Below are 25539 nucleotides of genomic sequence, written 5' to 3'. Positions count from 1 at the left end.
CGGGAAGCTTTGAATGTGGACTTGCCCTTATCACTGAATTCGATCACAGTAATACATTCACTATGACCCAAGTGTATTGAACCATTCTTTCTGACACATAATTCGCCTTTAACGGGTAACACTGACATAGAGGGCAAGTCTGGTTCGGTTTCAGACTGGACATTCAGAATCATGAGGTTAAGTGTATAATTACCTAATCCATATACTTCGTTTTCTAGATCGGTCCCTGTCCTTTGTGGGAGACCATCCTTGTCTGGGAAACATGCTTGATGCATGACTGTGTTCAGATTTCCCCATACCCAATTGCCTTGGTAAACTATGGAATCAGTGTCTACAGAATTAATTAAGCTGAACCAGGCACCACAGGAACCATTGTGCGTAAACGGATACGGGAAGAGGGGCAGAGCTCCTTTGTATTTCTGATAGGGAGGGAGTCGGCCACATATCCAACAATTTGTAGCATTGCTGGTCTGATGGGAATGGTGTAACATACTGATGAATGTATTGTTGCGCAGCGCAAGTCTGTAAGACACTTCATATGGAGGCAGTTCACTGAACGTGTGCTCTGCAGTGTTATTAAGAATAGAGTGTGCAATAGGAAAGAACATATGCAATAATACAATTATGCCAATGACCATAAGACTCAGAAAAAACATAATCAATAACGTAATGATGAAATAGCTCCGGAGAGATTTACAATGTTTCTGTTTCTTGATCTGTTTCTGTCTATCTCTCTCTCTATTGGGGTCTAACTTGTACATGTCAGGAACCTGTCTAACCGCTTCACCTAGGGGAGGACTTAAATAATTAAACTGTCTGACTTACTAGACCTCAATTTCATGCGAAATTCTTGAGAAGGAGTTTTCTCTACCAGGGGGAGTTTAGTATCAGTCTCTGGAATGGGGCAGGGCTGGGAGTCTGTTTTTGGCGGCAGTCCATAGCATTTCTTGATGCGGCTGGAGTGGAGCAAACCTTTGCGGCCCTCCACCTTCACTGCTGTCCTCGTGGTCAGTAGAACAAGCTTCGGCTCCTGCCAGCGGGGCTCCAGCGGACTCCTCCTGTCGAAATTCCGGATAAACACCAAATCTCCAGGGACGATCTCGTGTGGCTTCACCTCGGTGTTGTCGGGAAAGGCTGCAGCCACCTGTGAACGACATGATTGTAGTGCAGACATCAAGGAAGCAAGGTAATCGGTCAGCATATTACAGTCAACATCTGTGATCTTACGAGGCAAAGGCGTCCCCCACATATTCGGTGGCCTACCAAAGACCACCTCGTACGGCGATAACCCTGTTCTAGAGTGTGCGACCATTCTCATATAAAACAATGCAACTGGCAAGGCGACTATCCAGTCAACCCCTTTCTCGGCACAAATCTTGGCAAGACGTTTTTTCAGTGTCTGATTGTGTCTCTCTACGAGACCTGCTGCCTCGGGATGTCGGACGCAGTGGAACTTCCACTGATATCCTAGCAGGAGTGATACCTGCTTCATTAGCTCGGACGAGAATGGCTGACCGTTATCTGAGTACACAACACGAGGCAAACCGTACCGTGGGAAGAATTCACGAACCAACTGTTTGGCAGTGGTCGGAGCAGTGTAATCTGGGACTGGATATGCTTCTGTCCAACGGGAAAGTGCACATACAACTACGAGGACATATTTGAATCCTCGACATCGTTCCATCTGGATATAATCCATCTGGAGGACTTCAAAAGGGTAATCGGGAGGATGAAATCCACCTTGCTCTACAGGAATGCTTTTGCCTGGGTTGAACTGACAACAGATCATGCAAGTACGCACTTTCTGTTTTGCTGCTGCTCGTAAATGTTTGTTGTACCAGAGATTCTGTAAACTGTCTAACATGGCTTTTTCTCCTAAGTGTGCTGGACTGTGTGCGGTGTTAATCATAACTTGAACCATAGAGTCGGGGAGAAACCATGTGGCTTTTCCCTTCGTCATCCATCCCTGGTCTGTCTGGATCCCTCCTAGTTCAGTCCATTTCTTTATTTCGTCTGGAGTAGCATGTGTCTGTATGTCAATTACATCTAGTGCGGGATCCTTAACTGTCATGCAATGTGTCGGTGTCGGAACTATTGTCTTTGTCATATCAGCTGCATGTGTATGAGTCAGAGCTGTGTGTTTCGCAGTTCGATCGGCCAGGTCGTTACCCTGGGAAATAGTATTGGTAACTTTAGTATGTGCTTTGCACTTCATGATAGCTATGGCTGATGGCAAATGTATTGCTTCTAATAATGCTTGAATGAGGGGACCATGCTGGATCTTGGCTCCGTGAGAGGTCAAAAAACCTCTTTCTTGCCAGAGTACACCGAAGTCGTGTACGACTCCAAATGCATAACGTGAATCTGTGTATATGTTAACGTTCCTGTTCTTGGCTACTATACAGGCTCGAGTCAGAGCAATGAGCTCTGCAGCTTGAGCAGACAGTGTATCAATACGGTGTGTTGCTTTGACTTCAGTTTCAGTGGTCACTGCATATGCGGCCACTAATTCTCCTGTGCTTGTTCTCATACATGAACCATCCACATAAAGTGTCAGGTCTGGGTTAGTCAGTGCAACATCTGTCAAGTCTCGTCGGGGCTTTGTTACTGCATTAATGATCTCTATACAGTCATGTGGAGCTGGATCTGTTATGTTCGAGGGTAACAATGTGGCAGGATTGAGTATATTGCAGCGTCTGATTTCTATGTGTGGCTGGAACAATGTCAATTCATAACCTGTCAGTCGTGCTATGGTCAAGTGTTGAGTCTGTGTTCTGTTTAAAAGAACTTCCACAGAGTGTGGAACTTGCACTGTCAGGGGATGTCCTAACACTATGGAATCACTTTGTCGGATTGCTAGGGCTGTCGCTGCAACTGATTTCAAGCACGCAGGCAGGGCCTGGGCTACTGGGTCTAATGTACTCGGAAAATAAGCACACGGCTTATGTGAACCTGCTTGGTCTTGTGTGAGGACAGATAATGCTGTGCCGTCACGTTCTGTAACGAAAAGTGTAAAAGGTTTGCTGTAACATGGTGTTGCTAAAACTGGTGCTTGACATAATGCTTTCTTTAATTCATTAAAAGCCTGTGTGTGTTCCTGAGTCCAAGGGAGGACAGTCGAAGTCGCTGCCTCCTGTGTTGTCAACTGTATAAGTGGCTTGGCTAGAAATGCGTACTGGGGGATCCATTGTCTACAGTAAGAGGTGAGGCCAATGAAGGCCCGCACTTCCTTTTGTGTCTTGGGTTGCGGTAAGTGTGCAATTAACTGAATGCGGTCAGGTGTTAGCTGTCTCCCCCTCTTGGACAGCAAGTGCCCAAGGTACACCACTTGCTGAACACAGAATTGTAGCTTTGAAGGGGACACCTTGTGCCCCTTGTCAGCCAGAAAATGTAAAACTGTCAGTGATGCTTGCACACATTCTGGTTCACTCCGGGAGGTGATCAACAGATCATCGACGTACTGGAGTAGGGCAGTGTTAACTGGCATGTGAATACTGTCAAGTTGTCTTTTCAAAGCTTGGCTGTAGATGCTGGGGCTTTCTGTGAATCCTTGAGGTGCGCGTGCAAATTTGAAGCTACGGCCATTTAAACAGAATCCGAAAAGATATTGGCTTTCCGGATCAATGGGGACACTGAAGAAGGCGTTCTTGAGATCAATTACAGTAAAGAACGTCGCCTCTGAATCAATAGCAGTCAATAATGATGAGATGTCTGGGACCACAGGATATTGTGGTACAATACATTTATTCAGTTCTCGTAAATCGATAACTAATCGATAAACTGGAGGTGCATTCGGGTCAGTACGTTTAAGAATTGGAATGATAGGGGAATTACATAGATTGGAGTCGGTTTTGACAACCACTCCTTGTGCAATGAGCTCTTCAATGATTTCCAGTAAAGCCACTACAGCATCGGGTGGTAACTTGTATTGTCGGATTCGGGGTAATACAACTCCTGGCTTGAGTGTAACTCGGTATGGTGTAATGTGCATACAACCTACATCAGTTGGGCCTTGCGCCCACAAATGTTCTGGTACATTTTTCAATCTGACATCAAAATCTCGTAATACATAGTGACCCTTAAAGTCACGCAAAAACAGTCTAACTCCTTCCGGAGAACAACATATCACTGCTCCTAGAGCCTTTAGCGTCTTGATACCTAACAAGTTTTCTGGACATGATTTCGTGAGCAATAGGTCTGTAGTACGTGACAATGGACCAACTGCTAGGGGAACAGGTTTCGATACTTCATTAACAATAGGCTGTCCTGAAAATCCAAGGGAAACATTCTGTGAGCCTGAGAGGGGTGCCCCTGGAACCTCGTCGTGACTTATTGTTGTTCGACTTGCCCCTGTGTCAATCGAAAACTTTCTATCTTTTCCTAATACTTGACTATGTACATAAGGACCCTCTTGATCTACAGGAACTTCAATGAGAGGCAAGCCAACCTCCCTCTCTAGGCTGTTTCATGAGTATCGCTGATAATCGGGGTAATCAGACTGTGCATACTGGTACATCTGTTGTGAAACTTGCTGTGTCGCGGCAATGGGCTGTGGATGTGGTACCGCTACTGTCTGTACTGTCTGCTGTGGAGCAGGCATAGGCTGTACGTTCTGTGGAATATGTTGCTGGACCTGATGTTGGACCTGATCCTGTCTAGGCTGACGTGGTCTCTCTTTAGTTTTGCCTGTTGCTATATTGTGTTTCAGAACTGTACATTCGTTCACATAGTGACCTGGCTGTTTACAATAGTTGCATGTCCCTTTAACGGGAGCCGCCGTATTATTAGACTGTGTCATACCCCTTTTCTGACCGTCAGCTGGAACTGACTGAGCAACTAACATTTTCATTTTCGTATCTTTCATACGTCTCTGTTCGTGATCTTGTTCTTCCCTAATTCTATTCTGGTGGTACTGTAACATTTGTAACATTTGGGACGGCGTATTTGCTTGCCATGTGCTTTCGACTTTCAAAACACGGTTCTTAACTTGAGGCAGGGAATTCTCGACTAATTTTGATACAAAGAGGTGTGGGTATGACTCGCTACTTGTTTTCAGGCCACTGTTAATAATAAAACATTTCTCGAATCTAGAATAAAAATCACTAGTATCTTCATCGTGTTTCTGCTTACAGGCTGAGATTGCGTCCCAGTCTTCCTTTTTAGTCGCTAACAGTCTAGGCAAAACCTGTACTAATACAACTGGTAATGCTTTAGCTTTATCCCCAAGGCCTAACCCTGGGGTACGACCTCTTTCTTCGACTTCTAATGCAGCCCAATCAATCTTTTTGTCTCCCACCTCCCATTCTTTCTCCTTTAGTTTCTCGTAAATTCCTGCAGGCAACAGTACCTTTAACATTTTCATATTATCTGAATACGTGTAATCTCCCATGAGTAACATATCTTTAATTTCTCGGTGAAAACCTGCAGGGTCTTTATCATGACTGGGCACTATTTTCTTCATTTCCAATAATTCCATTTTAGTTATGGGTGTGTATACATACACACGTGTAAGGGTATCATCAGCATTCCTGACTGGATGTACTTCTCGCAAAGGATTCTGTCTGTCGAAGTAAAACATTTTTCTTTCTGGGGGTGTTGGAGCTGAAATAAACTGTGGTTTCAGGAAGGCACTATATTTGTGTCTATGTTCTAGAATTTCTTTAATTAAATCAGTGCCTAGGCCTCTCCATCTATTCGAGAGTAGTTCTATTAGTATATCTGGTAAGGGACCTGGATCAGAATGTTGGCTTTTGAACAACGTAATGAGATGCTGAATCATGTATACACCAGCTAATTTCTGTTCATCAGGGGAGAGGTTCAAAAATGTCTGTGCTACTGTATCATCATTATATGTACTAGAATTGTCAGCCCATTGTACTGCAGACCGGGCTAGTTCTTGTTCATCCATGGAATTGAGTACGAGGTACCCCATTCGATCTTGAAGTATTTTATCGGTAGCCTGAAACATATGTTCAGGAGATCTCTGATTTGATATAGCAGAGAGAAAAAGTCTTTTGCTTTCTGGACGTATTGTTTTCTTAAGGTATCTTCCCTTACCTACATATGCTATCATCTCTTTGTCTGACTGTTGCGAGGTTTCTGCTAGATCCTCTATATCATCCTCCTCTTGCGAGGAAGTTGGATCGTCTAATTCAAGTTGTTCTTCAGGTGCTCGCTGGGCATGTATTTCTATTATTTCTTTACGGATCTTTCTAACCATATGATGTACACTGTTCTCCTTATCATGTTTACCCTCCGCCATATTCTGGCTCCATCTAGTCAGTCTATTCATCTCACTTTGTCGAAAACCTGCCTGATCTTGTTCTCTTATTAAACAATTTACCAAAAATCGCATTATTAAACCTTTATTCTCAACTTTCTGACGTGACATGGCTTCAGCAACAGACTCCGGTCCTTCTCCTGTTCTAATAAAATAATACAATTTGTCTAGATGTTCTGGCATTCCTGGTAGTAGTATCAAATAATCTGTAACGCGTCTCAAACGTAGGGACGCTAACAACATGGGTCCTGACGTACCAGGCACTGGGTCATATCTGCAATCTGTAAGTTCTCTTCTAAGTTGTTCGGCCGGTACACCTTTAGGTGTCCGAGCCTTTGCTAAATCTCTCATTGTCACTCGGTGTAACTGTGGGGGTGTTTGATAACCTCCTGTAGCACCTCCTGAAGCGGAGGCTTGAGCATAACCTGGCTGTAGGGTCGGTACCTGCTGTAGCTGGGTTGGATCCTGGACCACGCCAGTCCCAAAAGGATTTAATGGATGCAGTTGTTGAATACCGGGGGGAACAACGGGAGCGGGTGCGGGTAGCGGACCTGGAGGGATCTGCTGTTGCGGACCTGGGGGCTGATGATCATGGTGTAGGTGGACGTCAGCAGGTGCAGGTGGTGCGGGTACATGGGCAGGTGCAGTAGTATATGTGGGAGCTACATCATCCAAATAGGACGAAATAAAAATGTCTGCTGCGGTCTTGTGACGTAATTTAGTCGGAACCAATGGAGGGGGCAGATCTTTTGGTATTTCCGGAGTGGCCTTAGGTAAACCCTCGGCCAAAAGAGGATACATACCATTCACAAGAGTGTTTCGTTGTCGGTCTACTTGTTCTGCTTTAACTCGTATTCCTTCTTCAACTAGTACGTTTTCTCGGGCTTTATCTGAATCTTCTCTATGTTTTTCTGCTTTTCTGAATTCTTTCTCTGTACGTCTATGCGATTCTTTACGCCACAATTCTATGGCGTCCTTCTGAGATTGTCTGGCCTTCTTTTTCCATAGCGCTTCTTCTACTCTCATGATGCAATCTGCATCCCATGTCCCTGTAGCGGGCCATCTATATTTCTCGTCTAGGTTCTTAGTATAATCGACCCATAAATCTAGATATAATATGGCATCTAAGCCGTGTTTATGATACATAAAATTTCCTGGAGTGTCCCTAGGTGGGACAGGAATCGCTTCCTCTAGTATCCCTTTCCTGGTTCCTAACTGTCTTAACTTTGAGAACAATGACATCTCGATACTTGGCACTTGACACTTACTCGAACTTGAACACAATTTTTACACAGAAAACACGGTAATGTAGATCAAACAGTCACTCATACCACGACATTAATCACATAAAAACATTTTGAACACATATTGCCTATGCATGAATTCTATAACGAAAACAAAATCGAACCGTTGAAGACACGAATTACTTGATATACTGCTAAACAGTACAGATACACTGCTAAAACAGTGCAGACCGAGTCTGTGTACCCAGACCCGTCTTGACCGGATACATAGTAATGCACCCGTCTAGATGCGTCCCCAGCAACGGTACTCACCGGGAAGCACGGAACGGAAGGCCTCGGAAACTCGTCTGGACTGGACCGGACTGGACTCGACTCGACTCGTGACGTCACAGGTACATCGGAACTGGTGGGCCTCTAGACACCTCCGACCTTGCTCTCTCGGCTGGGCTCTGGTCGGGATCCTCCGCACTCCTCACCGCCTCGTCTGGATGCTGATCGCAGTCTCCGTCACCTCGGTAGGCCTGAGGGAGATACAGGAAATCCTGCGGGTACGCGTAATTGTCCGTCACGGCTGTGGCAGGGGACAAAGCCTGCGACGCACCTACCGGCGCGTGGGGTGGGGGAGGGGTCCCTATTCGGGCGCCAAATTAATGTGGTAAATAAATATTTACCGTCGGAATTTCTATGCGGTAAAGTTCAATAAAATAACTCAATCGGAAATGAGAGGCAGAGTCCGTGGTATCTGAGTTATAAGGGTTTTATTCCATAAATGGAATGGTTCGAACCATGGTATCATGTTCCTTTCACCGCTAAGGTTCAGGAAGGGATAGACAATACTTTATTAACAGAGTACAATATATATAGTCAATGCATATAGTGGTGATGGATACAGAAGGCGTAACAGCTGAGAGAAACGAGATAAGAACACATGTTCGTAACAGAAGGCGTGCACAAGGGCGTACACAGAGGTGTGTGCTAGAAACGTCACATGAAAGTGTCACAAGTGGGTGGATACATAGAGGAATCTTGCAGTGTCAGCAGAAATCTGTAGCAAGGATGCGCGCGCAGCAGCATGACGTGTGACTGACGTGAGGCTGGAGGGTGCAGGGGACTTGACATTTAGCACTAGAGGAAAGAGACAGAAGTCTGGCATGTCAGATCGACTCGTTCCTAAATCATATCTGATATCTTGTGTTTGGGGAACTATATTATCTAGAAGGAAAGGTCTCTTGGGCAGAGGCTACTCTATACTGACTATTAATGCGTGCATATGTGACTACGTGTCTGCGTGTAATGCGAGGGGCCATGGGCCTACCATGGTAACGGGAGCAATGAATTACTTGCATGGAGACAGAAAGGCCGGGCCCTTTGCTCTGCAGCCGGGGATTGTTTATCTACTCTGCTAGACTGGAATGTGTTTTCGAGGAGCTGAGCTCGACTATACTGATAACTTGAAGGCAAAATACTGTCTTTGGCAGGCAAGCAGGCCGAGCCGGGCACCTCTCGCCACGCAGGGAGTAGGACAGAGGTCAGGGATGTATCCCACGTTGCAGCTTTCAGGAGGCAGAGAGCAGAAAGGGCTCGATGGCAGAAATCAGGGCCTAGCTCTGCAGGGCTAGGAAAACGTGAAAGTGCACCATGAAAAGACGTTGGCAAGGCATACTTAGGAACTGAATTATCAATCCATTCATGGTGGATCTGAAAGAGGACATGTTAAGGTTAGACGCAAATGTATTTGCGTCTTCTTAGCTGGTCGAGGAGGGAAGTTACATGCACTTTAAGCTCGTACATGGAGACGGTGGGGTACACGTTAGGGGACATTTCTTGACCATAAAAATTCAAATTACCTCAGGAGTCTCAGTCAACTGCTTTTCCTGAAGATAGTCTGATGGTTTTATATCCTCTTTCTCTCCAGAACATCAATTGTTTTTAATTGTATAGAGAAGATGTTCACATAGTGTTTTGTACAGGTTAACGGACGTCACCTTGCAAACTATGTGTTGAATGAATGAATGAATGGATGTCTTGTAATGCGCAAACTTAACCCGGAGGACGTCAAGGCACAGGCAACACACAGGCAAAAGTAACAAAAGGCAGATACCACAGAAATGAATACGCCTGGGAGAAGAGCCAGGTCTTCAGGAGTTTACGGAAGATCACAAGTGAGGGTTGGCTGGCAAGTTCAGGGGGGAGCGAGCTCCATAGTTTGGGGTCCAAGGTGGAAAAGGCTCTTCCTCCCCACTTAGCCTTTTTGAATCTGGGAACGGCGAGCAGATTTCTAGAGGCTGAGCGAAGGATTCTGCTCGGGGTATAGGGACTAACAAGGGAACTTATCCCTTCAGAACCTGATCCAAAGACTGCCCTATGGGCCTGGCAGAGGAGTTTGAAAGAGATCCTGGCTTGAATAGGTAGCCAATGGAGATCTTTCCTGGCTAGGGTTGCCGATGCCCGCCTAGGGAGGTTCAGGAACATCCTGGCTGCTGCAGGAGTTGTTGCTACTCTTTTGGTTATCATCCCTGATAAATGATTTTATGGTACATATATTAAATACATGAATACATATTTTTTTGAAATATCTTTTTTGCCCCGTGTATGATTTTCTATTTCCTTGTTTAATTAACAACTGCCATCAATTGACTCATTTACGGCTTTGTTTAATTCAGTTGCCCGCTACTAATGAGAGTGTGACCTTGAATAGCTTTATTGATCAAACATTTACATATAATTGTAGATAAACAAAATCCCTTGTAGGCCATTTGTTTTTGTAAACTTCACTGCCCAAGCCTGCAAGGGTATATTGGATTCCCACTCTCTATTGAAAACTGACTAGCAAAGAACACTTGTAAGGTTGAAACATATATACAAGATTGCTCTTAGGAAATGAACTTTTTGAAAAGAAAGAAAGGACGTGTTTCTTTGTTTCTGCAAAGCTATTAAATGTGTAGATGTCGGACGGTAGTGTTAGTAAATAATGTGGAAAGAGAACAATTGTTGGCCAGAATGTAGAACAATGTCAAACATTCACCCCAATTCAGAGATCTGGGCCTAAATCCATCGTTTTTTTGCTCCCCATTCTATTCCAATTTGAAACCAGCCACATGCAAAGCAGTCTTGACCCTGCGCCCAATGGGAACAGTCCAGCCCGTACTGCAATTGTGTGTCTTTTGCTGTAAATAATGTGGGGCATCTAATTACCCAGTCACTAGGTATGAATAAATATAAACCCTCCACCTACATCATAGGGCTGGCACCACTAAATCTAAACCATAAAGAACACATTATCTCATCTCATCTCGAAAAGCAGGAAGCAGTAAGGGAGACAGAACCTGCAACCTTACGACACCGATCTGTCAGTGTCCAGCAATTTATTTATTTATAAGGTTTTATATAGCGCAAACGTGACCCACGAGGGTATCAGAGCGCTTTAAAGTATACAGTTATAAAACATAAAGATATGAGGTAGTGCAAGGAATTAGGTAATCGTCATTACATACAATCAATGATTTAATTTCATTTGAGGAAAGGGGAATTACATTTTTTGCTGTCTTTGATCCTTTGTGTGCCACCATCTATCACTATGCGGTATTTCATGAAGACATGATGGTGCAGTTCAAGTTGAACTGTATGACTTTGGACTTATAGTAATTGCTTACTGCAGCTTTTGTAAGCGCCCTCAAAACATGGAAGTGAAAACACTCAGCATGAAGATCTGTCCTGCTACTGCAGGCAAGAAAGCAAGGTCTGTATAGCGGTCAGACTGAACTTCTCTTTCCCTCCAGGGAAATGGTTTTAGAAGATGCAAGTCCAACATCATCAAATGCACATTTGATTGAGAATTTTGGATTTAAAATTCAACTGGTGAAATTCCTTGCAGTTCTGTTGAATTTTATTTCTAATATTCAAAGTTTGTACACAACTATACTAAGTTACATAACATTATCAAAAGTAAAGTGCCACATGGGATAAAAGGCTGTAAAACAGGAAAGCCAGAGAAACTCAAATTCAAGATCCATGTATTCTCAAGCATCCCAACCCCTGTAAAGGCCTTCAGTGGAGCCGAACGATGAACCTGACCCTCTCTGCAGGGCCACCCCCAAACCTTTTACCTTCATCCATCCTGATTTGCTGAGATTGTTTTTGTTGGATTTTAAACTCTGTGTACTTTACCACTACTAACCAGTGCTAAAGTGCTTGTGCTCTCTCCCTAACCCATCGTAAAATTGGCCTACACATAATTGACACATTTAAATTACTTGCAAGTCTCTGGTTAATGGTTCTTCGTGTGCCCAGGGCCTGTAAATTAAATGCTACTAGTGGGCAGCAGCACTCATTGTGCTACACAACCTGGCAAATTACACCTTTTCTTACGCTTAAAAATTTCCTCTTAATACTTATAAGTCACACTTAAGATAGGCCCTAAAACTCCCATGGCAGGGGACATGGTATATTAAAAAGTAAGACCTGTGGGTTTATGTTTTACAAGTCTTGGTAGTGATAAATTGTAATAGATTATGGTGTAGAGTGATTTATCAGTTACAATAATAATGTTGAAGAGGGGTTTATGGGCTCTAGGAGCGATATAAAGGTATTGAAATCATTTGTAAATCATGTACATACATTATGTATGTTTTAATACAGTTTTTATAATATTTTCTGGCAGTATTAATTAATAATATTACTCCTGGTATTTATTTATTTATTCTTTTAATACTGCATTTACCTTGTATAGAACGAAATCATGATCAACTGATTATAAAAAATGGACTTGAACATTTAGAAATTGTTTGCACCCCTGGTTTTAAAGAATATATGTGCTTATGTATCTTTTATGGTTTGTTTTTAGCCGAAATAAAGATTTTTATGATGATAAAAAATTATAAAGGTAGTTTTTACTGATGTAAGGCCTCCCTCTGCCAGGGATTTACACTGGTTTGCCTTATTACATGTAATAAGTGCTAACTTTGGATGGGAGCAGGTAGAAATATACTCCTTGGTGTCTTTTGAATTGCGATTTAAAATCCAACTTAAATGGTAAAATTTAATTTTAAGTTATAATTAAATACATTTCACTTTTTGAAAGTTGACATTTTTGTGCCCAAATAAATTGTGCGTGTTTGTTATCATACTAGCACAGGAGGTGATGGAATGCACATCTTTCCTGTCACAATATGTCCATAATAATCCAAAGTATGCGTGCAGATTGGGCTAATGCCTTGCCCGGTGTCATACTGGTCATTAACGTGCTGTGTGGAGCGAATACTAATATAAAAATGCCAATACTGCATAGTCCTACTTTTAACATGTGACAAAACCCTTATCACCCTTTACTATATCAATGCAACCACTAAAACAGACCCTTTCCTTCTCCTTACACATTTGTTATCAATCCTATCTCTTCTGTAAACCCAACATAAATCCCCCAGTGCCATTAGAGTTTAACTACACCTCTTCCCCACCCATCTCACCAACTAATACCCCTTGCTCTCTCCCCTTGAAACTCACAATCATACTCCATCCTCCCTTGCTCTCTCCCCTTGAAACTCACAATCATACTCCATCCTCCAATGCTCTGCCTTCCTCATGGCACAGTAATCATTCCCTCAGCTCCCTCTCCTCGATTCACACTTCTCCCTTTACTTCTTACTATCTAATCTCCCCGACCACCCGCATTCAATCTCCTTCTAATCTGACACACTCTGCATCCTCCTTCATGAAGTGTTTCTTCCCGCACGTGACCCTCCCCATTTAAATCCCATACATTCAGCAAAATCCCTCCTACCAACGTATCTGCTAATTTAACACCTGAAACTCACGCGACTCTCCAAACACCGCAGTTTCACAAACTCCAACTCCCAGGATCCACTAGATTTCATAAAACCTAAATGTTACATAGAACTCATATAATTACGCACAAATTAACTGAAGTATTGTAACGTAAATATATTGCGTGACAAAAATAATTCTTCATGTGTAAAAGAGCGATATTTCCAAAACTTAAATGTCAAAAGTCGTGGCATTATTTATTGATAAGTTGACGTGGACTTGCTTTCAGAATGCAGATGTTTTACTTTGCATATGGTAATACTCGTCAGCTTGCCCGATTCAACCTGAACTCCGATCACGGCACGCCACTAAGGAGGGGTAGGTCACTGGACCCGAGAGAGTCGAGCACATTAACTCAGCCTTCTACCAAGAGGGTGCCGACGGAGCCTGATTTCTTTAAATGAGGGGTTGGGGATAGGTACCTACAGTGAGAGTCCCTATCAGGGCAAGGGCGCCAAAATTCCTTAAGAACAAGGTATCACAGGTACACAGGTTTTGTCTTTCCTGGAACCTGTTCTGTGTTTTCTGTTTTTCACTTACATTCCGGTCCTGACGAAGCACCAAATGATCCTTTAGGGACCACCTGAGAGCGTGAAAAATGTAGATATTGTTTTATGTATGATTTATTCACTACAGCACTTATCCTGAGAGCAGCGGTTAGTCAAACATCCACCCTCTGTATTTGTTTCTAAGAGGAGCTCCAGGATCCACCCTTTTAATTTACCACTCGGACCCCTGAATAAACACAGGTTCTGGGTACCGTTTGGTAACTTTATAACACCCACTCACTCACCTCCCTAGGCCCAGACACCCACATGCACAACTGCGACGTCTCCTTAAAAGATCTCAGCTAAAGAGCCTTCTTGCGGGGCCCGTGAGGGACTGCAGCGCCACTCCCACGAGGAAAAACGCCCGATGATGAAGCATGACACTCGCAAGAGACGTGTGAGGGCGCTATATCCAAAAGGAAAGATTCCCCATCACAATTTTGAGATCCAACCTATCGTGAGTCTGACCACTTAGTACTTTCTCCATTTACAAACCATAATTTAGTTTCTACTTCTCTGAGATCTGAGTAACAGTTACCCCCAGTGTATACATAAAAGGTGGCACTCTCAGACCCCATTTTATAACACTCCTGAACCTGTGCCACTTTTCTTTGTTAATGTCCTGGTTGTGGTAAGTTCTTACTGCTACTTTAATCAGAAGAAGGGCTGCTTGGCATCTTACGGACTGCCCTGCTGCTTGAGGGGCTACAGTGCTGACTGAGGAAAGAAGATTGGACTTGCCATGATCCCAGGCTTAACAATTCCTCAGGGACCCCACCAACCCAAAGGGAACTCCTTATGCCGGACTTGAGGAAGTAACTTCAGCAGTATTAACCTTGTCTAGGTATTTCACCTGTGCTCCATCCCGGTCTGGCTCTACTTATGACTTTCCTTTGGTCTGGTGTGACCAGATAACTGCAAATGGTGCCTTTTGGCCTTTTTTTACCAATATCTTTAAAAATCCATAACTACAGTTCTACTTGTTTTGGTGTCATTTTACGTATTTAAATGTGCTCTATTTTCCAAAATTTGTTTGGGATTTTTCTTGTGGTGTGTTTTAATTTTATTATTACATGAGTGCTATATACATACTTTACACATTGCAGGTTAGACCTTTCATTCTTAGGGTGGTCTTTCCCCAAACTTTTGGCCTTTTGCCTCCCATTTTTACTGATTATTTTTGTTGACCTTGGGACTCTGGGCACTTTACCACTACTGACCAGTGCTAAAGTGCATGTGCTTCCCCCCAAACATGATGACATTGGCGTATACCTGAATGTCATATTTGCTGTACAGGTAAGTCTCTTGTAGAGTGGTATACCGTATACCCAGGGCCTGTACATTAAATGGTACTAGTGGGCTTAAGCCCTGATTGTGCACCCCAGAGAATTGACTTTTCAAATCTGTTTCAGGCCTGCCACTGCGGTGCCTGTGCGTGCCTCTTCGATTCGGCATGTAAAACTACTTGCCAAGCCTTAAACCCTACTTTTATGACATATAATTCACCCCTAAGGTAAGCCCTAAGTAACCCTAAGGCAGGCTGCCTTCCAAGTAAAAGGTAGCCCATGTACTTGCATGATTTGCATGTCCTGGTTACATTTTGGAGCAACTTGACGGCCGCATGCATACAGAAGATCTGATACCTGGACCCTTTTACCTCTTGAAAACATTTGAACCGATTGTGCTACAGGAGGTAATCGCTGCTTACTAGAGATTGCTGAAACATACAGAGCCAACACTAATAACACAGGAATTACTACTGTTACAATACAAAGCACATGAGAAAACTTTGCCATCTCGATTGTCTAACTATGGAACTGATAAAATAAGAGAGTCTCTATCTTGACATAGTGGCCATCTCCAAATTGATTCAAATTACAAACCCTTCTTTCGATATAACACTGACAGCATTGATTCTGAAAATTAATATATACGCTTTCACCAACGCTGCTGTTAAAGTTGACTTGAAGTCACATCCAACATCAACAGCAGAAAAACACTTTGAAAAAGCCCTGAGGAAGTCCCAAGAGGGATGAAACACGTTGGCAAGCAATTGTGCGGTGTTTTAAAAGAATAAATAATTTTCAATAAAAGGACTTATCTAACTACAATCAAGACATATGACTTCGTCATTTCTGGGAAGCTATGCTTTTGTTAACATATTGTGTTATTGTTTATATACTATATACTAGAACAATCAAATAATGTAAATACCTATTTATCTTGGTTGCAGGGCACTTTTTTTGTTAATGTTCTGGTTGTGGTAAGTTCTTACTGCTACTTTAATCTTTAGAATGTTTTACCTGGAATTCTTGTTGTGTCATGTTATGTTCTATTCTAGCCCTGGCAGTTGCTGCATGTTTACTTGCTGTGCAGCTGTTCCTGCCATGGCTCCTTACTGCTTGTATGCTTACTTGGTTTATTCTAATAAACCCTTCTGGATCAAAACCATGTCTCTGTGAGTTCTTGTTTCCACCCCACTTCACTGTTAGTGACAAACAGCCTATTTTGCTTTTCCCTACTGGGAGGCCTATCCCTCTCATAGGCCATCTTTGGGAATTTCAAAACAAGACCGGAGGCTACCATTATGCATATTTCTTTTAATGCTAACTCCAAGTAGGCACTTAGAAGCAATACATCATAAAGTAAAATAATTCCAGAACAGAATATTCATAATGTACAATAGCCATGATCCAAGAACACTCTGCCTCGTTTAAATGCGGCTCCAGGCAGATAAGTATTCTTTTTATTACTACTTGTCTCTAAAATCTTTTAACAAGAGCAACTGTTTAATATGTTTTTTTCCTATCATAACATACTTCAGCTCTAACTTGCTACCTCTACAGCAATTCATATCCAATCTCACCTGATTCCAATTTACGGAGACTAATCTGCACCCAAATACTCCCACCCCTCAATATAGGCACTCACAGCTTGGTAATGTTTCATAATCATCCCTTTCAAAATTAGTGTAGGTCACGGGCATAGGCAGCACAAGGGCCTGCTCTCCACAGTCAGCCCATTCGCAGTAAGCCCTCTTAACCTCCATTACTGTTCCCAGTGAGCGCTTGCTCACAGACGGCTCGTCTGATTCCTTGCCTACACAGTGACGTGATACGTGGTAACCGAGACGAGCGCTTCATGTCGACCCTTCTCCTCTCCGGTGCTGTACCCATTTTTTAAGGAAAGAACCTTGGAGACGGGCTCATCTACGGATGAAACAGACCCAACTCCAAGGTATAAGAAAGACTGCATAAAAAAAGGAAAGGTAGAAAATGGGCTAAATAAGAACTAAGCCTGCGTGAAACCTCTTGGTTGCTGTGGTTTCTATGACAACCTAGGAACAGTTGACCGCTTGAGCCTCCGTTTCAACGTAAGTTGAATCGCCTCCACTGTCAGCTGCTTCCTAACGACCGCAAGTACCTTTTCCACCACTAATCCAAAAATGTCAATCTTTCTAGCTTAAAGCCACACAAAACTTTCTACCCCAAGGTTTTTCAGTCATTCAGTGCCAATTTTACCCTACCTTATAATGTAATTTACTCAGATGAAGCTGAGGCTTCCATCCCCAGCATGAATAATGATGGCTTTAAAAGGATTATTCAAAGAGAGATGAACTCCTGCATGCTTGAGACCCTTGATCAAGTTCGGAGTAGAGTTTTCATGTTTGATATGTTTGGAATGGTAAAGATACATCCTCTTTACTGGTGAAGCTGTATTTAACATTACTGTTTTAGAAATGCCACTTTTAAACATGTAACATTTCTATATACTTACTGCTCTTTATGCCTGACAGCCTGCCCGTCTGGGCACTGTGAGTCTGTAGACCTTTATCTTGTGATTTATAGTCTATACCTTGCCTGGCACCATGTGGTATCACTTTGGCTTTGGTTGCAAGCTGATCAAACAATTAAGGTATAAGAAATGCACTTTACCTGCTGAATCCAAAGATTGACTTCAAATATCCAGTTAAGGCTTCTTCGTGCCAATTCTTTTTTATAAAAAGACAGAAAATATTTTTAGGAATTAATGTGGTCCCAAAAGGTGCATGAATTTCACCATCATCCATAACAGAACTGTCTTTCCTCTCTGTATCATCTGCTTCTAAATCATTTACCAACCCCAGGCTCAATAAATAAATATTCCACTTATTAAACTAATTGATAACTTCAAATTCAAGCATTCATCTGTCCAAGCCAATTAGAGATTGTGGATCCGGACTTTGAGGACATTCCTTTGTTCACTAGGGCTAGATGTCAACCCAGTGCATGCACACCATTCACTCACATCATAAACTACCTTCATGCATTCAATGCACTACATATATATACAACTTTATATGGTCACATAGTGCACTGTACAGAATTATCCATCTCTTGGGCACTAGTAATCCAGTCTGTGCATTCAGAATAGACAAGACCCCATAGCAGAAGAGTGTATTTCAGAAATACAGTCACTTGAAATCTTGGCAAGCAGACTATGGGCCTGATTTAATATTTGGCACATGGCCTGTCTTCCACCAGTGTGACAGAGTAAATTACTCCATCTCCCTGACAGAGGTGCCACCCACCAAATGTTGTGATGCCCACTCTCCCAGTGTATATTTCAAGCAATGAGAGGAACTGCCAAAGCATTGTAAGTGTGACAGACGGCTCCATCAACAAGATCAAGCCGTACGTCAAACTTATTATTTTTTTTTTCACATTGAAAATCCTAAAACAGGATTTTCTTTTTGAAGATAAAAAACTCAATGGCCCCTCGCCCTGGGAATTTCCTCCCTTGGCAAGGGGGGCATTGAGCACTTTTCATTGCCCCTGACTGCCAGGTTTTTCCTGGCAGTGACAAGCACTAAAAAAAGGCTGTATGTCTGCCCATCTGAATAAGGTGGTCAGACATACAGCCAAACCTCTGACTGCCCTTGCACCGTAGTCTCAGCTGTCGTCAAACTATGGTCTACACAAATTTAATAATGCAGGGCAGACAATTATGTTGGTGGGGAGGGAACTTTGTCACCCTCGCAACAGAGTTCCCGCCAACATATAAATCGGCCCTATAGCCAAGTCCGGCATCCAAGGCCATTTAAAAACTGTGATTTTGTAGCACAGCAACTGGTGAGCAATGAGGGAAGTGCCAGAGTTGCCAGATAAACATGATCTGCCTATGTCAGCTCAGCAAACCTAATCAAATATTGTTTTTATCGGTTGCCGGCTGCCGGGGGCAAACTTAGACCCAGTGGTCCTTCCTTGTGCACCGCCATGTTCCCTGGGGATTGGACTCCCTCATGCCATCCCCGTTCGACCAAGATGCGTCGGGACAGCAGGCACCCAGCTCCTGGACAGTGAGGCTGGACTGGGGGCATATAAAGGATTCCTTGAGGGAGTTCCTGTCCCCACCCATATGGCCTTGTCTCGACTCCAAGTTACGAACCTCTTAGAGCTCCCACGTTACATCAATGGTTTGTTTGTTGTTTGGATGGCAGCGCATTCCAGATGGTTAGATGGTTGGATGGCTAGGGCCTAACTGGGATTTCTGGCGAGTACAGATTCCAGCCGATCGGAGCTCATAGTCGCTCCTGCTCTTTTGCCCATCATGCTCGACAGTAAATAGTTTATACTATTTAGCTTGCGGGAGAGTAAATAGCAGAGAAAATTCACTATTTACCCAGCAGCTGGGTAAATAGCTGTTAGCAATAATAAATACCTGTCAATATGTTTTTCTTCTATATTTAGGAATAAACATTGTGGTAAAATGGCATTTACCACTCAATATTTCAGACCCATACCTGATGTGGTTATACCGGCATCCATTAACCCCAACATTACTCTGCCACCCTCTCCCGCTCTCTTTGATCCCGGCGCCTGCCCCTATATTACACTCAGTCACACTGTCAAATGTAAAATCTTACCTCTGGTAAGTCACTCTCGCTCTGCCCCGTTGGCTTCAACATCACTGCGACATCCTCAAGCCCCTAGACACAATTCAGTACATTGTATTTATTGTTCAAAAACCTTTAGCACCATATAAACAAAATATGACTGCTCAAATTTTTAGAGATTTGTCCTTTCTCTGTCACTAACTAGCTATGAATGAGCTGCTATTAGACTAGGAATCTCAGCTCAGCAAAAGCTCAGTCAAAGATATCAGTCTGCCTGCCTCATTCCAGAACAGATTCAACCCAGATCTGTGACTGGGGGTGAGTATCTGAAAAGTTCAGCACTCCATCCATCATCACCTTGTGTTTGCTTCAACCCAGATCTCAGATTGCATTCTTCTCGCTTCTCTTTTATTTCTTCATAGACCTACCTTGGTACTGAATGCAGTTCTGATAAGGCCTGGTGCCAGGGCGTTCACTCGAATATTCATAGGGTCCAAAGCTGGGGCCAGAACCTTGATCAAGCCATTTAAAGCCGTCTTACTGACACTGTATGGACCAACATTCTGAGGAAGAGCAGGAAAAGAAAGTGTTACTTATGGATATGTTCACACGTGGCATCATTCACTTACCACTAGACATGCAATGTACACTGTGCTCAATGAATGCTGCACATGACAAATTAATAAAGCATGATCGAGAAGCACTGAACCTTTCAGCATTGCAGTACTTCTAGCAGTACCGCCAGTCACTGAATGAATGGGTTAGTAACTCTGGGCCCCATTCACAGAACTAATTTAAGACAAAATCCTAAACTTACTACCATTTTGGTATTCACAGAAGGCACTTACTCATTTCGGTATTCAGAGAAGTTTTTAGGACTCCTAAATGCTTTCTGTGAATACCGAAAGACTTAACGTTAGGATTTTTCTCAGTTTAGGAGTAGTTACTTTGCTACTCCTAAACTGAGAAAAATCCTAACTTTAAGACTTTCGATATTCACAGAAGGCATTTAGGAGTCCTAAAGTTAGGACCCCTAACTTCTGTGAATACCGAAATGAGTAAGTGCCTTCTGTGAATACCAAAATGGTAGTAGGTTTAGGATTTAGTTTTGTTAGTTCTGTGAATCAGGCCCTCTGTTGTTTTGTGACTGTTCTACATTGTTTGATTACGCAATGTTTTGCAAACCAGATATTGCTGCATCAGACAACATCAGCTCACAAGAGGGAAACATAAGACGCTCCAAGTGCGGCTGAAAGCATGATCAGATACAGGGATGCTTAATTTGTAAAACAATAAGTGCCAGGGCTCTCGTCAGGAGGCTAATGCAGCTTGCACCACATGCTGCCCTTGCCATGCTGCCAATGATATGAACACCAGAACTACTAACCACCACATTCCTACAAGTGTGAGAATTCAGACTATTTCAGGCCCCCAAAGCTATAAGAATGGCTTGGGCGGCAGGTAATAGCCATTTTTATGTATATTAAATTAATTATTAACTGTAAATTAGCCAGACAGTGCCACCTTGTGACAGACTGTATCCAACGTAGGTATTGACAACTAAGTGCCTGTGCCGAGCATCGGAAACCACCGGCTCAAATTAAGCACTGGCGCAGCTATGAATAGCGTAGCAAGTGCAATGGATCCTACGCCCAGGGATATTAGGCTCCACTGACCCCGACTCATAGCTGTTTTTTTACTACCAGACTAAATGAAATAGGACCAAATGCCTGTTTTGTGAAGGCATTGGCACATGGCTGAGTTTGGTTTGTTCTGTTACATAGAGAACGTCATTCCGTGTTTAGAATGTAATGAGGTCAGATGGGGATGGTTGAAAGCGGAGGAGTCGGATGCTGCATGATAGACACTCTGACTCTGCATGCTGTGCCAGGATTCTTCCAATAAATTATGGGGCATATTATCAAGCCTGTGCGCTAAAATTATCGCCGCTTTATCGGCCGAAAACGGCCGATAAAGCGGCGATAATGGGCTTGATAATATGCTCTATGGAATTCCAATCGAAGCACATGTTAGATGTGAAGACATCTAACATGGGCTTCGATTGGAATTCCACAGAGCATATTATCAAGCCCATTATCGCCGCTTTATCGGCCGTTTTCGGCCGATAAAGCGGCGATAATTTTAGCGCACAGGCTTGATAATATGCCCCCTTAACTTCAAAGAAAACGACTACTGTTCTTAACAGGATTGGTGACGAGTTATCAAGCGATCCTGACATGGAAAATTTAGGCGTGAAGTGTTTTTTTCTATCTAAGCTGCGTGCCACGAAAAAGTCTGGTAAAGGGAAGTTCTAGCATACCTTCGATCTACATATTTTGTCTGGATTCGTCCTCGAGGTATTTTATTTGTGTACTTACTTTAATTTTGGCAGTGCAGATTCCCTGTGGTGTGGAGTGAGACTCCTGTTTCGGGCCTCCCTCAGCATGGCTTATGCCGCACGCATGTATCGTTCCTTCACTCTTGAGCTTAAGGGAGCACATGCATGCTGACGGGTTGTGCTTTAAATACCATCCCATTGCGGATGCATATTAGCACACAGCGCCTGGCACGGTTGTATGGTACTTTAACATTTAACACTTTAACAAGTTTTTTTACCACCTTGCAATACAATCTACTTACACACTATTTCAGTTTATTACCTGTTTGTGATATGGCTTCTGGGAATATATGGAACATTTCATCTCCTCAGCCATTCTTAGCAGCAAAGGGTGAGCCAATATTTAAATGGAAAAAATGGAAAGAGCATTTTGAGAATTATGGAGCTCATTACGATGGCGGACGGACATGAGTCTGCCCACCATTGCTGCGGTGCTAGGGACCGCCCGTCAGTCATGCAGCAGTCCCACCACTGCAATTACAATGTGCCCGGCAGTATGGCGGGCGCATTCCGGGCATTTAACATTGCGAACGGTCCTGCTGGCTGCAGCACCGTACGCAATGTTAAAATGTGATGCTGTGCATTTCCCTGCACTACGTGACAGGCACCACACAGTGCAGGGATATGCAGAGGGGTACCATGTACAATGGGTACTCCCCCAGTGCAGCAACACCCTCCCCCCAAAACAAGGGTGGACCGCCAGCCTTTCCATGGCGGAGGAACCACCATGGAAAGGCTGGCTGAGGCTAGCATTGTAATCTGGCGGACCGTGGCTGCTAGGCACAGCAACCATTCACATGCATTTGTCCGCCCTGCCAGGAAATCGTAACAATTGCCAGTGGCAGAAGCGGGGCGTGCGGTCTTTGCGCCCGTCACGCTCACGGAACTATTCCGCCCACCATTGTGATGTGGCGGGGGTAAATTGACAGTTGGATGGCGGAGGGCCCTCCACCCCGTGGCAGGCCTTCGGCCATCCTAATCGGCCCCAATGTTTCAACCTTGAAGACGAAGAAGATTTAACTTCAGACAAGACAATTTCCCTGCACTGTTTGGGAGCTGGTGGCCTGAAAATATACAACCAAATATAATAGAAACCCAGATTTGGTGAACAAAGTGATGTATATAAACTGCGTTGGAAGATTTAGATACTTATTCTAACCCCACAGTATGCGTGTCTGTAGATAGATACAAATTTTCTTCATAGGGAGCAAGGCGAGAACGATCCTATAGAAGATTACGTAGCAGCTTTAAAGAATCTAGCACTAACTTGTAGATTTGCCAATTTGCATGATGAGTTTATTCATGATCAGATAGTCGTGCATGCTGCTAATTCTAACATACAAAACAAGTTACAGAGTACAGACTATGGGTGAATCCACACTACAAGATGTTGTTGATGTGGTAAAAAAAAGCAGAATTAACCGGAATCTGTAGAGGATGGGGTCCAACCTCTACGATAGGATCATGTTTATCCGGGGGGGGGAGGTCCCAGAGGGGGTCATGGTTACGAATCTTTCAGGCCTTATGCTGAATGAAGCAGCGCTGGACGGCTGGTACTCGCCACCAGCGTGTGCGAAGTGCCGGAAGTTTTTCCCCCCGGATAACATGATGCTTCCGTAGAGGACCCCATCCTCTACAGATTCACTCGACTCTAGACGCTGACCTCTGATTCACCCACAACTGGACCTCCAGACCCCCGGTCTCTCGTGATGTCTGATCCTCCACAGCACCGGTTTCTTAAGGCAACCCTGTCCTGAAGATGATCCTGACTAACAAGGATCGAAACGTCGTCGACTCCTCAGCTCATTAAATGGCGCATCCCCCATTCTGGCTCAATTGAATCGTTCATTCGAAACGGATAAACCTTCGCATTGTTATATGAGCCATGCCGTTGTTTTGATTCACTGTATATAATTGCACACTTGCACTCCACGGGCCGTTCTAGCTGATCACAATTGTCACTTGTGTCGCTATACGTATGTCACCGTCACATACCATGCACCAAGTCCAATTTGGGTTGTTTTGACATTAATTTTGTACAGTGCTGTTACAACTCTGTTTCTTCCTTTGTTTTCTGAATTATATGATACTATGAGCACATTCCTAAACCGGTTGGAGTCTCCTTGTCTCTGTTCACATAATGCTTTCCGCATGCATATGTAATTGTCTATACAATAATACCAGTTGGGTCACTGTTTACGCATTATAAACTACCTACCCTGATCCCAACATGGTCTATGGGTCATGCTCCTGTAGTTATCTACAAGGTGGAGAATAAGTCTCCATTTCGCTGCACGACTAAGGAGATTACCTACTTAGGTATCCAACTTAACCCCTGTACCTCCGACCTCTACAAAGCTAACTTTCCTTTCCTTTTATGCCAACTAAAAAAAGACCTGGGCAAATGGAGTGCTGCATATGTTTCCTGGTTAGGTAGAATCAATGCCATTAAAATGAACAAGGTCCCTCGTTTGCTTTATCTCTTTCAGGGGCTTCACATCCCGGTGGAATAAGACCTCTTTAAGGAGTTACCCCGAATGTTAACAAAGTTATATGGATGGGGAAGAGAGCCCGCTTGCCCTATCGCCTGCTCATGCGGCCATGTAGTGAGGGGGGTTGGCACTTCCAGACTTTCAGGGGTACTACAGGGTGGCTCAGCTGCGTGTAATTACAGAATGGTTGTTGCGGGCTTCTGATAAGCATTGGCTTCATATGGACAGGCAGATCACCAGCCACACCATTTGGGACTTACTGTAGAAGCCAAAACACGAAAGACCGCTCAATGCCTACATCAGTACACCCACATCCACTACATTACAGGTATGGGACGACCTCACTACAAGGTTGCAGTTGACCACTTTCATACATTTTGCTGCGGCCTTTCCTCCGGCACTGAAGGAGGGTCCCTTTGATGCATGGCGGGAGGGGGGCTGTCTCCGGATTTCCTACCTCTTTCAGAAGGGAGAGATTCTTACATTTCAGGAATGCATGAAACAATTCTCACTAATATCCAGGGAGGGATTTTACTATCTGCAACTCAAACATTGGGTACGGCAGCCTCTGGTGCAGCTGCCCGCTACCAGAGACCTGCTCCCCATAGAGAAGTTTGCTCATTCAGGGTCCTCCTCCAAGGGATGCATCTCCTTTTTATATGCTCTCATACAGGCCCTGAGTCCCAAGGCGACCCCAAGATTTGAACGCTTCTGGGATGCACTTGTAGACACTCCTTCGATAGACAAACAGTGGGAGCATTTAAGAAAAGACATAGTGAAATTTAATAGGACAGTCGCAGTTTAACAACTTTTGTTACACCCTTTGGCTGCTTCAGGTATTTTGGTTAAGCTATAGCAGCCGCCACGTTCCAGCATTTA

The 25539-nt window shown here is 43.6% G+C and overlaps 1 protein-coding gene across 1 annotated transcript in view; it reads right to left on the bottom strand.

Annotated features, from left to right (window-relative positions):
* LOC147684079 (dehydrogenase/reductase SDR family member 4-like) overlaps nt 1-25539 on the bottom strand; it is a 143755-nt gene that overhangs the window by 10921 nt on the left and 107295 nt on the right. Inside the window, exons 7-9 of the mRNA XM_086944436.1 lie at nt 20199-20333; nt 19801-19863; nt 17831-17886 (exon numbers count right to left, since the gene is read on the bottom strand). Coding sequence (XP_086800562.1) covers nt 17831-17886; nt 19801-19863; nt 20199-20333 — 254 coding nt within the window. The remainder of the gene's footprint in view (nt 1-17830; nt 17887-19800; nt 19864-20198; nt 20334-25539) is intronic.

Source organism: Lissotriton vulgaris, chromosome 11 (assembly GCF_964263255.1).
Source record: "Lissotriton vulgaris chromosome 11, aLisVul1.2, whole genome shotgun sequence".
NCBI classification, from domain to species: Eukaryota; Metazoa; Chordata; class Amphibia; order Caudata; family Salamandridae; genus Lissotriton; species Lissotriton vulgaris.
Note: the sequence above shows the minus strand (reverse complement) of the source record. Positions and strands in the feature narration are given on the sequence as shown.